Source organism: Acipenser ruthenus, chromosome 4 (genome assembly GCF_902713425.1).
Source record: "Acipenser ruthenus chromosome 4, fAciRut3.2 maternal haplotype, whole genome shotgun sequence".
NCBI classification, from domain to species: Eukaryota; Metazoa; Chordata; class Actinopteri; order Acipenseriformes; family Acipenseridae; genus Acipenser; species Acipenser ruthenus.
Genome location: NC_081192.1, coordinates 5,944,527 through 5,960,073, shown reverse-complemented (window position 1 = coordinate 5,960,073; position 15,547 = coordinate 5,944,527). Strand labels below are relative to the sequence as shown.

The 15,547-nt window shown below is 38.2% G+C and overlaps 1 protein-coding gene across 3 annotated transcripts in view; it reads right to left on the bottom strand.

The window, feature by feature from the left end:
- The window catches only part of LOC117400522 (raftlin-like), a 61,178-nt gene extending 45,631 nt beyond the window's left edge, over nt 1-15,547 (bottom strand). For 2 of the 3 annotated variants that reach the window (XM_059021587.1, XM_059021589.1), the window contains exons 1-2: nt 14,959-15,547; nt 11,276-11,431 (exon numbers count right to left, since the gene is read on the bottom strand). In XM_059021587.1, coding sequence (XP_058877570.1) covers nt 11,276-11,420 — 145 coding nt within the window. In that variant the 5' untranslated portion in view covers nt 11,421-11,431; nt 14,959-15,547. The remainder of the gene's footprint in view (nt 1-11,275; nt 11,432-14,958) is intronic. The other variant, XM_059021588.1, reaches the window with a different exon arrangement.

Sequence of the window (15,547 nt, the reverse complement as noted above, 5' to 3'; positions counted from 1 at the left end):
TCCAGCAGGCTTCCATTCCTAGCAGGCAAGGAGTCAAGTGCTAGAAGCACCCTGATGCTATTAGGCCCTGTTCTCAAAGTTGGGGGATCCAGTACAGTTCAGCATCTCATTTTAACCCATTGACTGCCATTGTCCTCAATCTACAGTAATTACTTTTTGAAGAACTTTTAACAGGTATCTATCTGCCTGTTATTTAATTTTTTTCTTTAACTGTATTGTTATGATAACTTACTCTAATTTTGTTAAATGCAAAAGTGAAGTCGAAATGTAATGTATCAATTGACAGAAAGACAGCTTGTGTTCATTTGGTACTTAACGGGTTAAGACGTTTTCAGAGGTAGAGGCCTTATAAAATATTTCTGGGTGGTAAGAAACGTATGGGGGGGGGGGGGGGGGGGGAAGAGTAGTCCTTCTATCCCTAGGGGCAGAAGATCCATGGAAACCGGGTGTTACATCTCAATGAAGTCACCCTGTGTGAATACAGTATTAATCCTGTGCAAATATGTCAGCATATGTAACAGTGTGGACAGGGTTGTCAACCGGCTCCACTTTAAGTCAGGTTCATTAATTTGATTTAACATGTAAAGGTGAGTGTAAATTGCGTGAGCTATCGCTTAAGGAATGGAATTGTTTTGCTAACTATTACTAAAAGCACACACCTGTCAATGAAGGCGGTTACGCACAGCGGCAGATGGACGCGGCACTGCAGAGCGGCGCGCAAGAGATAAAATACTTTCAACTTTTGCCGCGCCGCGTCGTGACGTAAAATACCAACAGCCAATCAGGGAAAAGTAGGAGGTTCCTTTCCCGAGGAAGAAATAAAAAAATAAAATGGAGGAAAAGCTGCTCGCTTTAATTTCAGATTGCCTGGCGTTGTATAATACAACAATTAATAGTTACCGAGATATTAATAAAAAAAGATGTAGAATGGTGGTCTGTGGGTGTACAAATGGGATTACCGAGTGAATATTAATGAGGTATTTTGTGCTAAACTCCACATTGAAAATAATTATGCATCTGCTACTATAACGTAAGCAAAGATAAAGCAAAATGTTTTATCCAAATCTGAGACCTATGGGTGACAATGATGTATTGACACGGAATGACCCATAAGTAAAAATGTAAAAGATGGGATAGTAAACTTAAAAAGACCCGCTGTATTTATTTATTTATTTAAACAATGCTGTGCTGCCATGCCACTTCACTGGCGCAGCCGATGGTATTCGCCATACTGTTTTCTTTTCTTCAGGATGTCATGTACCCACGACGATCTTACATAGTTTTTTTCTTTCTCCGGTAGAGCAGAGCGATCGTATTTTTTTTTTTTTTTTTTGCTGTGCATTCTTCGAAGTATTGTGTGATTGTAATATATATATATATATATATTAAAAGCAACTTGGGGGGGGGGGTCGTTCGGGATGGTTGTGGTGCTACATAACGTAAGCATTTTTTTTTTGGGATAAATTAACTGCAGACCAGACTTTTAAAAGATAAAGCAAAACGTTTTATTTGGTGTACATATATTATATTGTAACGACCCTGGCGATGGCAGCATCCTGGACATTGTGTTTGTCTTGTTTGTTACGTCCTGTTTAAGGTTCCATGTATTGTGAGGGTACGGGGCACGCCGTTGGTGTGTGTCTGCGTGAGTGCATGCGTGTGTGTGCAGTGGGCGGTTCCCCCGGAGGCTATAAGTAGGAGGGGGGGAGCCGCGAGCGGGAGAACGCGTGTGAATGTCTTACTGGAGAGCGACTGCGAGAGACAGAGTACCGGCCGAGAGAGTGCTTGTCGGTGAAGCAGTGTGTGAACCCCGAGTGAGTCTGCGGTGTAAAAAAAGAGACAGACAGATATTTGTTATTTTGGCGTGAACCCCGGCCCAAACAGGGTTTCGTTGTGTTATTAAAGAAATTAAAAAAATAAAAGTACGTGGAACCTCAACTGGTCTCCCCCGAGTCTGTCTCATCCCCATTGCACAGAACGCTACAATATTTTAACAGTTTTTAACAAAACTAATACAAAAGGAGGGGGGTGATTGTGGTGGTGTGGGGGTTACAATTAGGTTTTATAAAAAATATATTTCTAATGTTTCACTCCTCAGTTTTGTCTTTTGTCAGTGTCTTCAATTCTGTCAAAAGAGTTTTATTTTCCCGCTGGCATTTACTGTTTGTTGCTCGGTAACCAAAAGCCACTGTACCTGCAGCCGTGACGTAAAGTCGGACCGCCCACTGACTTTACCCTGCCGCGTTTGGTGTGAACGTCCCTTAAGTATTACATTAATTAACTTAACCCCAAGGTTAAACGAGAAAGTGCAGATGAGTGCATAATTCTCTACAACGATGGATTGCACTATTTTGATACATACTGTTTACCATATAGCATTTCAAGCAATATGATTTTAATACATGCTCTCCGGATAGAATTGCCACCGCAATTAAACAATTCAACACATTTATTGAAGCTGCTCGTGCAATTCACACCCACTTCACTTGTTGATTTAACATCAATTCATTTGTGGTTTAGGGGTGAGGTAAAAAACCTGACCTGGCTTAAAGTGTCCGTAAATTCTGGAGCCAGTTGGCAACCCTGACTGTGAAGTATTTATTGTTGACATAACTAAACAGACAGCCCTGCAGTGAGCAGAGTAGACATACGGAAAACCTGCAGCAGTGGTTTCCAACTGTAAACTGAACACCTGCATCCACTCCAAATTAAGTGTCTATGTCCATGCAGAGGAAGGGATCCAATCAGATATCTGTGTGAATATAGCCCAGAGAAAACAAGCGTTGTGCAGTCTGTGATATAGTTTCTATCCCTTCTAAGCCAATAAAGATGTATCAGATTTTTCACAGTATGTTTCAAATATAGTTACAGTGGAGGTACCGCATACACTTTCTATATGGGAACTCTTATTTTGCACTGCACTTAAGTGGCCCTGGGGTCTATTGATCTGAATGGTGGTGGACATAAACAACTCTGGTTGTGTAAATAATTAAAATAAACCAACATACCACTGATGTCTTGGCTTATGTTATAGTATTTACTGGCCTATGAGAACATCCTTTGTTTTATTGCAGTCTCTTACACTAGCAAGTTTAGCATTCTTACATTGTCATCAAAACATTCACTCCTCTGTAGTCACTGCAGCTTTTAAAATCTTACATCTCAGGCTTTACCAAGGATCTAAATGTTAACATTTTTGAGTGGCATGAAATTAGTAATACTGGGACCCCTTTTAAAAAATAAAAATATTAAATCAACTCTTCGTCTGTGTGAATTGCGCCGCAAGCATTTACCGGTGTTATCAGAAAGGGCGTTATGAGAAACAATTTGCACAACAGATAGAACAGAATTAGACTTGTATTAATTACAATTCTCACATTGGGGGGGGGTGTTAAGCAATCTTCACTACATCTGCTGTTGCAAATTGATTTGTTCTAGGGGTGAGTGAATAGTTATTCCTCTCCACACTTGGCATCTGATGAGAGGGTGTCAGAAAACATGCCATGAGCAAAGCAGAACTGGAATGAGAGCTCCAGAACTGTATAATATTTCATACAATTACTAATGTGTGTACAAGCACAGGACACACTTACATCTAAAAGTGTGTTTAACCATACATAATTTCATACTGATGCAAGATATTTATTATGCATCTATGCATAAGCCCCTTTCACACTGTCATGCTGTGACAGGATGAATGATGTGGTGGACCCGGTGCCATGCGGGTCGGCTACGCAATTTCACACTGCTTTTGATAAAGCAGGGTTGACCTGGGTGACAGACGCAAGTATACAATGCGCGTATCAATGCCCCTGAAGCAGCTTGTTAGAACGTTTACATCCAAGCTTCTCTGGATTGAAACATCTGCCCAAATGTTGATTAGAGCAAATGTTTCTTCATCCTTGCTGCAATCTGGCTCACTGTGTGTCTCAAGCAACAAAAATATGGCTAAAAAGAATAAACAGAAACATTCCTTGTGGAAGTGGAACCTTCACGCAGGCGTGGCTGTCTGTTATTGCATTTTTTGTGCAGGATGTGGGCCGTCTTGCTCGACCCGGGTCGAAGCGTGTCGACCCACATCCTGAGGTGAGTCGCTGGGACCCGGGTACGTGGTTTCACGCTACGCAGGATTGTGACCCGGGTAGGAGTGCCAGTGTGAAAGGGGCTCTAGAGTGGTTGGAGAATGTATTCCAATTAATAGTTAGATATAAACATTCTGCTTTTATGCTGTAGCATGAAGGCATGCTTTAAACATGGTCAGAAAAAAAACAGCACGGTTGCATTTATATTTGTAATCCATGTCCTCTTAGTTGAAATTTCATGGGTCTATTGTAGGTTAAATACACTTCTGCTGTTTTCTTGGAAGTAATGGTGCAATGGTGTTGGGTAATACTAGATCACGTGAGTGTGCATCACTTAACAGTTATCATAAAGAATGAAACAAATATGTTTGGGTCATGTTAGACTATTACAATTTCTACAAATAGTCAACAACCATTTAATGCAAATATGACAGAAGAAATGTATTATGAAAAGTAAGATATTAACATAAATTAATTACAGATATCAGAGAACAGAATACAGAAAAGGCTTATACTAGTGAACAGAACCTAGGAACATATACTGTACAATAAAATTATTGCATGTCTTTTTCATTATGATAAGTGATTGATCACGCTGTACACTGCTCGATCAGTAACCATAACATTCTGTATTCCTTCGAATTTAAGACTCAATTTTTGAACCATTTTTTGCTTCTCAAATATAGCCTGCATCTTAAATTCAAGTACAGTACAGTGATGCGTGTATTAAAAATCGCCAACAGACGTGACTACCCGAGTACAAACAGCAACGCGATTGACTGCTGAGAAAAGACGAACAAAGACGTTACTGCCCGATCTCAAATCATCCTTGACATACAGGCAGCCATTTTCAAAGAAGTGTCATTAGCTTCCTGAGGAATTCAAATAGAAGCTTTTACAATTTTGGCGTTTCTAACAAACAGTACCAACTTGGACAGATCGGAAATGCTGATCAGACCCCCGTATTTTTCGACATGCCAAGCAATACCACAGTTCACAAAGTGGGAGAAAAACAGGTCTGAGTAATCAGGACTCGAAATGAGAAGCAGCACGTAACTGTAATGCTCTGTGTGATAGCAGACGGCCACAAACTGCCTCCATATGCGTAACTGAGGTTGTGTATTTGTAAATGCATATTTATTTGAGGTTTTATTTTTTCCTCAAATTGAGGGTGGGAAATTTAGGCTGTATCTTAAATTCGAAGTAATACAGTATTTGATGAATTTTCTGTTTCAACTTGCGTCTAAATAGCAGAACCTTCCATACTGTTTTTTTCTCACATTCAAATATAAAGAAAGAACCATCACAGCTTGTTTTTTTTTATTTTATTAGATTTATTTTATACATGCATACAAAACATACACACATTCTCAGTGTCATTGTGAAAAGATCAACCATGCTTTTAGTCATGTTTTTAAAAATAATAATTCAGACCCCTTGGGTTAGAACGCATTTAAAGTAATTTGACAATATAAAGGGTAAAGTGGATTCATGTCATAGCAATCCAAAAAGGTCATATTTAATTATTCCTGAATATGAATTATAGAGTAAGTAGCAGCAGGGTTCCAGAACATGTTTCTTTTCATTGTTAACATCTTGTTACACTTATAACTTTAAAGTCTGTTTCAAAGCTCTTTTCAAAATGTCCGCTCTAGTGCACTGGGGTTTGAGATGTGTCCTCACTGCAGCGATTAAAAAAAAAAAAAGTAAAAGAAAAAACATAACAAGTGCTCTGGCTTTTCTGTTACCTGTTTGACAATGTGGGCAATAATCCTTACACTATCAGTGCACTAGAGTGGCCATTTTGAAAAGTGCTGAAACAGACTTTAAAGTTATGTGTAAAAAGTTGTCAGGATGTTAACAATGAAAAGAAAAAATTACAGGTATGTTATTTAAACAGTTGTAGCAACACGTGGGGACGTGTAACACTATATTTATCGGAACGCCGCTACTTACTCCAAGTCTATGGGAAAAAAAAGAGTAATTCAATTAGGAAACTAATAACTCATTGTGAGAAATTCCTTCAGGAGCCAAATGCCTTAACTCCTTGAAGCCTGAGTCTTCTCTGACAGCGAATGTTTTGTATAAAACGTGTTCACTCTGTATGCAACACGCTAAGCCCAAATGCAATTATCTTTCCGTGCAGTCAGCAGAGCACTCACACTCCTCATGGGAATGCAGTGAGTCTTCAGTTCTTGTCATGCCGCTTGGGGTCCTAGTCCTCAGTGCTAAGGAGGAGCACACCCTATTTATTCTACCTTTAAGAGGGGAAGTATTTACTGTTTACCCAGCTTGCTGAAAAGTAAGCCCAACCAGCTCTGGCTGGCTTTAAACCAAGTGCTGATCATAGATAGAATTTCTACAGTACTACAGTAGTCCTGAATCAAGATTAGGGACTGATAGACCTATTGTGGGACTCCAGTCTCACCTCACCTCTTATATTAGTCATTGTTGCTAGGCAGCTATGACTGAGTGAAAATGTAGGCCATTATTAATGAGTTGCGATAGTATGACGGCTATCTTCAATGTTGACAAAAAAGTCTAGAAATAGGAGTTGGTTGTTAAGATGGTACAGCCTGCTACAGTCATTCTGATGCACTTTTTACCAACACAATCTAAGCAGTTCCTCAATCTATTTTCTATCTAGTTTGAATTAATCCCATCTTGGAAAGGAACTGTGCTGAAGTTCACAAATGTTGAGTCAGGTTATTTTCGATTTTCAACTCACTGACTTAAGACCTTTTGCTACTTTTTCATTTAAAATGGGTGTGTAAGCATGCATTCTGGAACTGGATAGGACCAATAAAAACAAATAAAAATTCACGTTATACAGTTCCTGATCATGCTATGGTATCTCAGGGTATTTTAGCAAGCTTTCCAGGTGGAATTATTTCAAAGCTTATTTTGTTGGTGGATCTAGAACCAAAACCATTTATTTCTGTTTCTCCCTAGGCCACTATGGTAACCAGCTACAGGGGAATTCCAGCTAAGGAAATCATATCTGTGCAATTCAAGCTGAATTTTCAATAAGTACAGAGGCATCGGAAACCATATTTCAACAGAAACACACACAAACTGAAATAACTAAACCGAGTCTATCTGAGTCAGAACTGGACAAGCAGCAAGATGTAATCGACAATTTAAGCTGTTAAAATGAGCACACAGGAAAAGATGACTTCATTTCATACAGTCACTGCATTTCTGCAGCCACAGAAAACGGTTTTACTCATTTTCCATCCTGCTGCATTAGCTGTGTGCTGCTTAAGGAAAAGGGGGACTCACGAGTCTCCGCTGTTTACTGATTAAGCACAGATCTATTCAGATCTTCGGGCCACAGAATGACAGACAAGTCAATCAAAGTAAAGTAGCATCAAAATAAGCAGACAGCTTGGAAACAACATAACCGAGAGGAAATGAACCTCTCAAACAGGAAGTTGTGGATGCGTGTTTGACCCTACAAGGTACACTTATTATAATGGCAATTCTATGTACTAGACTTTTAAATATGAATTCCTTGCGGACAGCTGTTAAAACATTTAAAGCAACAATTAAAGTAATAAACTGTAAGCCTGAAAGAAACCAAAACCAACCCGGGAGCGAAAAATAAACAAATAAATAAATAAAAATACCTTTCGCTTAATACATCTTTATTAACTTTATTTATTTTTCTGCAATAAGGCACCAAATTAAACAAAATCAATAAAGCTAGATCTAATCAAGACAGTGCGGCAATAGCCAATATTGAAATTCTAGTACGTGAACCCTATCTATATATCACTCTTGGGGGTGGGCTGGAGGTGGGAGGAGATTTCGAAAATATATTACTTCTGAGTCTCTGGTTTGAAGCAGCCCTTGGCTTTTATTACCATCAGTAAAGTAATCTGGCACACAATTTAATGACAGATATTTTATTTCAAACATTTAATCTTTAAAATAAATGTTCATTATTTCTTTTTTGAATTATCACCACAAACCATTTGGATAATGGTATGTCAGCTGTCTGATAAATAAGCAAATCAGTGCTGAGCCAGACTATGAATTTTATATCAGCTAGAACAAATTTAATTTGAAAGGATGATATCTGCAATATATTCATTACTGTTTAAAAAAAAAAAAAAAACTTCCTTCAAACATACTGCTTTCAGACAAATGTAGAAATTAGCTGAAGTAACCAGACTGAAGTGTCAGACATCAGCTAGGGACATGCGATTTGCTCTCTTTGCCCTTGGACTTCAAGCTTTCGTCGAAAAGCTATTGTTACTTTGACAAGAACAAATAAAACAGAGCAGCAGGCATACAATGAAAAGAGAAGGAAACATCTTAAAGGGTTTTGGTTTTCCTGTTGTTCAAACTCTATCACAATAGAGTGCATTTGAGCCACTCCTTGTGATGTGTAGTCATAACTAGAGGATGAGTTACTGTTTATTTCAGGGAACCTATAGGAAATAGACAATGTCTCAATTATATACATACACATATACTCTCTCTCTCTCTCTCTCTCTCTCTCATAGATGAAGGCTATAGTTGCATCCTGAGCCATTAGAATAAAAAGGCATAATACCACAGTAGTGACGTCAAAAAGTGATAATTCCTCTAGAGGAAAATATACTTGAACTTTGACCCATTCGACTCCTCGAGACCATCACTTTCAATTCAAACACAAAATGTCTCGTTTTCAATCACTCAACAACACAAATGTTAATTAATGATCAACAAAATGTCCTTTCTTCCAGGACAACCTTGTACTTGGCTTGATTCATGCGTCCTTCACAAAGACAAATCTGCCCGATTCCAGCCTTGCTGAAGCACCCCCAGATGAGTCCAATTTTCAGCTTTGCCCAACACCTGGTCGTCTAATGGTTAGACGGAGACCTGGAGAGGCCTACAAGCCACAGTGTCTCGCACCCACTGTGAAATGTGGTGGAGGATCGGTGATGATCTGGGGGTGCTTCAGCAAGGCTGGAATCGGGCAGCTTTGGCATGAATCAAGCCAGGTACAAGGTTGTCCTGGAAGAAAACTTGCTTCCTTCTGCTCTGAAAATGTTCCCCAACTCTGAGGATTGGTTTTTCCAGCAGGACAATGCTCCATGCCACACAGCCAGGTCAATCAAGGTGTGGATGGAGGACCACCAGTTCAAGACCCTGTCATGGCCAGCCCAATCTCCAGACCTGAACCCCATTGAAAACCTCTGGAATGTGATCAAGAGGAAGATGGATGGTCACAAGCCATCAAACAAAGCCGAGCTGCTTGAATTTTTGCGCCAGGAGTGGGATAAAGTCACCCAACATCAATGTGAAAGACTGGTGGAGAGCATGCCAAGAGGCATGGAAGCTGTGCTTGAAAATCAGGGTTATTCCACCAAATATTGATTTCTGAACTCTTCCTAAGTTAAAACATTAGTATTGTGTTGTTTAAAAATGAATATGGACTTATTTTCTTTGCATTATTCGAGGTCTGACAACACTGCATCTTTTTTGTTATTTTGACCAGTTGTCATTTTCTGCAAATAAATGCTCTAAATGACAATATTTTTATTTGGAATTTGGGAGAAATGTTGTCAGTAGTTTATAGAATAAAACAAAAATGTTCATTTTACCCAAACACATACCTATAAATAGTAAAACCAGAGAAACTGATAATTTTGCAGTGGTCTCTTAATTTTTTCCAGAGCTGTATATATATATATATATATATATATATATATATATATATATATATATATATATATATGAAATGGCACAGTATTTTAAGAATATACACTGCTGTCCATAAAAACAACAAAACTGCACATATTTTCAGTATTTCTGGTAGACAATGGCAAAATTCTGAGCTTTTGAACAATTCTGATTTCATTTGATCAATTTCCAAAAAGCTTGGCTTGTAATCTATTGATAGTATAATGTTCTATTAGCGGGCTTTCACTGGTACATTGCTTTATAAACAGATGGAAATCATTAAGGAAAGTTTCAAATGCATCATTACTCTTCCAGTGCAGAGTATTCCATCCTAATTTAGTCTTATAGATTGTACACAACTTCTCCAAGCCAATTAAAAAGCCTGAAGAGAATAATGAAAACAAGTAATGAAAATGTCATTCAGACATGCAGACACAAAATTCTAACCACCCACAAAGTCAATTAACCAAATGTCACTGTTATTTGCAGATGGTCAATTACACATGCCATTGTGCATACAGTGCTATATATATATATATATATATATATATATATATATATATATATATATATATATATATATATATATATTATAGTTTAACTCCAATCTTTTCCTTAGTCTGCTGTACGTTGCAGAAAGTATTGACTAAAAAAAGCTAAAAAAAAAAAAAAAGACCTAACAGACATTCCCCTGAATTTCACGCCTCATTTATTTCAAAATTGATGCAATGTCAGTCTACGGTCAGTTCTTTCTGAGGCGCTTATACAGGGAATAATATCAGTGTTACCTGGGCCAAGGATTTCAAGGCTCACAGAGAGTTACTGTACATCGTACAGGCAGCTTGCATCACAAGCCTCTATATTTAGATTTGATAAGCAAGATGCTATCAAAATATCTCACGTGAAAAAAAATGAAAATAGTACAGTATTACCAACGCACAAGCTAAATCTAATTAGTAATATATCCCAGTAAAGAAGTTTATAATATTTCTTTTTGCATTTCATTGAATTGCAAATACATAAATTGCATAGAGGTTTGTCAGATTTATTTCTTAGGTTCTTCAGATTTTCGTATCACTTATAATGTCCTCTAAAACGATCCCAATCTGCATATCAAGCTAAAAGGATTTTAATAGCTCTCCAAAGCAGCCTGGCATGGTGGTTCCTAATATAAAAGTATCTTTGTAAAACTGGCAACCCCTGTACTTCAAGCAGCTGGCAAAGGTTTAAGGGGTAGGTGATAAGAAATTAGGAGCCGACTGGTAATAAAGTAAAACCTGGACAGAGTTTAATACAGAAACCATTTTCTGAAGAGTAAGGTTACCAAATGTGAATAAGACTGACCTAATTTTCTTTTCGTCGAACTCAAACTCACATGCAACGTACTGCATATAATGTACCAGTTATATAATTGAGACAACACTGTATACTGTATTACACCTTTCACATCTCCAGAAAAAAAAGTAAATATAAAACGTTACAAAAGCCATAAAATGAAGTAAGAGTTTACAACTTACCATCCTTCCCAAGTGTGAAGTCTAGAAAGCAGTAGGAGTAGGCAGTCCCGACTTTGGTTTCTACCTGTGGCCTCTTCAGGGTGGAGTAGATTTTGCCAGGGCCGTTCTCGTCTGGCTTCTCCAGTTTCGGCAGTCCGCAGCCCATCTCAGCAGCTTCTGTCCCCAAGGAAATGAAAAAGGGAGTAAAACACAACAATTAGTTCTCCTCTGCTCCACACAACAGGGAAGAAATAAACCGTTGCATTTGCAGCACCTTGTACTGTACGTGATGAAGAAACACAGACACAGACAAAGAGCCACCTCCTTCAGGGTGTTTCCTGAAACACAATAAAGAAAAGATAAATGGCTTGTCAAACTAAATGAGGAATTTAGGAAACCGTGGAATTGCTGACACCTAAGCTGCAAGACTATTTTTAGTCTGGAATAAGAAAATCCTTCCTGACAGCACCAAAACCAAGGATACGTTCAGGCCATAATAGGTAACGCCTGCTGGTGACGGTTATTTTCTGCATTATGAAAATTAGACTGCAAAGGATGCCAGGATTAACAAAAAAAGGAAAAAATCAGTGTTGCCAATGAGAATATACTTAGGTATGCTATGTCTTAAGGGCTTCTTAATTATTTATCATGGTAAAGTAGAATTAGGGTGTCCAGATCTGTGTCTAACTAGAAAGAATCACAATGTGGGAACAATATAGGTAGCATGCAGAGTCTCAGGGAGAGAAATAAAGGTAAGGAAAATGTGTAGTAAGATTTTATAAAATACTGTACATGAATAAAAGGTAAACACCTACACACACACACACAGCAGCTGGGCTGTAAATGCTAACTTTTTAAAGATGAATACAGTTTGTGTGTGTTGTTTGTGTCGTTTCATTTAATAGAACAATAAGGACATGAACAATGGATATCTGCTAACAGGCTTGCAGCTCCAACAAAATGTCCAGGGCAGGAAACCAGGTCTCTCAAAACTCCTGGGAGGGCGACAACAAAGTGCAAAATGACACTTGATAGGAACTTTAAAGTACAATAATCACTACATCCCACTGTGTACCAAAAGTGTTTACTGATTGGGAGCTAAAAAACAGATTGTGCATGCAGGGATTCAGCGGACGGTCTTGCAACCCAACTGGTTTCCAGTAGTTTTGTTTGATTACGTTAAGGAACCACACTCAAGCAAAAGGTTCAACTTGCATTTCTGTCTCTTATAAAAACAAAAAATATCCCACATACCCCCCTTGAACATTGCTGATGTGGGCTACTTTCCAGTTGATTGCTACAGAAATGTCTGGGAAGTAAGGGATGAAGAGGGCAAGGGTTCTGTCTAATGCAACGCAAGGTTTATTTTTTAACAGCTCAATCAAGTATTTAGATGGTAATTACTTAGAAAGATTGGCCAGATTTAAACTTTGATTGGCCAGATTTAAACTTTGATTAGCCAGATGAAAACTTTGATTGGCCAGATGAAAACTTTTGGTTTTCCTGAAGTGATAAGCAATGTTGCCAGTTAAGCACCCTTTCATGGCAAAAAGATACAGATAAAAACTTAGAGAACAGGCTGGGCCAAACACTTCTACCAGACTTGTGCTCCAATTTTAATTACTATAGGTAATGGTGACCCTTACACCCACTCTACGCGGACACAATGCTATTCTAACTGTTTGTTGACACACAGAGTAATAGACAGCACTGTACCAAAACACACATTTTCAACATTATTGTTGAACTATTAGAATGAACAAAAAAAGGGAGTTGAAATATTTTCATGTGGGTCTTTTAAATTCACACATTTGGTACCAATACCTGATTATTTTTACATATGCATAGTTAAAAGCACATGATGCAGCTTCTAAGCAGGTTATAATTATACCTGAGTTTAAACGGATGATTTGTACAAAAGACGCTCAGCAACATCCCTAGACAGTATACAAAGGAATCTGAATCACTTTATCTGACTTGGGGGAAACATGGCTATGTGCCTATATGACTGATTGTGTACATCATACCGATTTGGATTTTGTGATAGATTTGTTGTCGCTGGTTCATGGCTGCTTAAGCCAGCTCAATAAATGAGGTCTTATCTTTTGAGACTGCAGTTCAAATGTAAAGAGAATCCTTGGGCCACTGATGGGACCTCCTGGGACCTAACGATTCCCCATTTACTTTCATATGGAAGTACTTGGGCAGATGAGTGTGTTGGGATATTAACTGTGCTTCTGACTTGAATCAAGTGCATTTAATTGTCATGCTGGAAGCCTGTATAGGAGAGAGCAGTCACACTTAAAAGATCAGAGGCAACAAAGTGTAAACTTGGATACCAGAGTATTTCCATCCCACTTTAAAGACGCTGTGAAAGATGTCACAATTTGATCAGTTCTCAGAGCACGAACATCACTGTATTCAACTGCTAATTCAGTAAAGAATACATGAAATGTGCTACATCCAAAAGAAACAAATATGTCTGATCCTAACATACGGTACACAGAAACAAATCAATCTACTTGCAGTGAGACTAGATTTTCAAACATGTCATTACATATGTGTAAATTAAGCAGTTGCAAACGAAAGCTTAAACTTTAAACATAAAAAGGAATGCTCTAGTGATTTGTCCCAGTTCTTTCTGGTTTCATTCCATAACAGTTAACTTCATAATATTAGTATATTGCCCTGAAGGAACCACAGCAGAACTCAATTTGCAGACCACCGCACTACCAGGAACACACAGTGGGGGTACCATGGACATGCAATGGGTTAAGAGTGGGTATCGGTTCATTCAAGTATTGTGACACCACCAAGCAGAATCGTGTACTTTGGGAACAGCCGTTGCTTCTATTCTCCAGATAAAAACAAAATGTTTAACCAAAAAGCTTATATGGAGACCAAGATTAACATGCATACAATATACTCAATGTAAAAAGCCTGGCTAAACACCAAATAAGGTGTTAGCAAACTCAAATAAATTAGCGTGTGTGCTTATTAAATGACCATACAAGCAGAGCTCTGTCCTGTGCTTCCTGCAGTTTTGTAATTAAAAGTGGTAAATTAACACCCTGTTTTAGAGACTAAGGAGACATGCATTGAAATGGTTAAAGACTGCCTTCTGGAACTCATTAGCTGCACTTTCATAAAGCATTTCCAGCAAGTCTCACTGGAAGCCCTGCTTACGATTTAAGATGTCTTGCATATCTTGTTTGAAACGCTGTAAAGAGTTCATTGTATTTCTTTATACAATAATATTTTAGTTTTACTTACTAGGGGTATAGATAATAACTAAACAACAAAAAACAGCTGAAACAGAAAAACATTTAAAATGTTACACACTGTAGTATGTACCCATTTTGTTACTACTACCAACATTTACTGCTACATCAGATTACCTACAATCAATTATACAATCTTTTCTAATACAAAAATGATACTGTCTGTGTTATATGCCCTCACTATTTGTTTTTTTTAATGTATTTTCTTATGGTGGTGTTCTGAAGTTATATATATATATATATATATATATATATATATATATATATAAACAAATATCAGCAGTTACAAGAATGTAATTCTTCTGGTATACCTTGCATGGAAGATTACATAAAAAAAACACCCTTATTGGTGCTGCTTTTCAACAATTCCTTCTGCAGACACTTTCACCAGCACTTAAATCAAGAAGATGACCACACCCTTACCTAGTAAGATGATGCTGTTGTCCTGGCTCTGAACACTCAAGGCTCACAAATCTCAATCAGCAAGCTGCCAGCAAAGGGCACATTCATCTCTAAGGGAAGTGGAGCTTGAAGTTCTGAAGAAATCTCACTTCTGAATCACCGAAGCAGCAGAAAAGTGACGGAAGACAGTTCTCTGTAGTTTTTACCAAGCTAAAAAAAAAACCAAAAAACACCAGCTACAGAGCTTCTGACGTATATTGAAAATTACAGATATCTCTTTTCATTTTCATGACATCAGCACCTCAATCTGTTGAGTGCGTGTAGCAAACGTTGCTATTAAGTCACGCTCAAAGTATGTTCAGTGCAGTTCTGCAAACTCAGGAAAACCACATCCTCCGATTGCATGGTTCTTCTCCTGCCATGCAACCTAGTTTCAAAACTGTCTGCAAAATGAAAAGATTAGGCTCAAGTAGACAGTGAACTTCCAAACACTAGTCTGTTGCTCCAGCCAAGTGATAAAGTCCAGCAGAGAGAGGAGTCTGAAACATTAAGTGTGCTTACAGGAGAGAGAGCACCAGCTCAACAGCTAGGAGAGACCGACTAGCCTGCT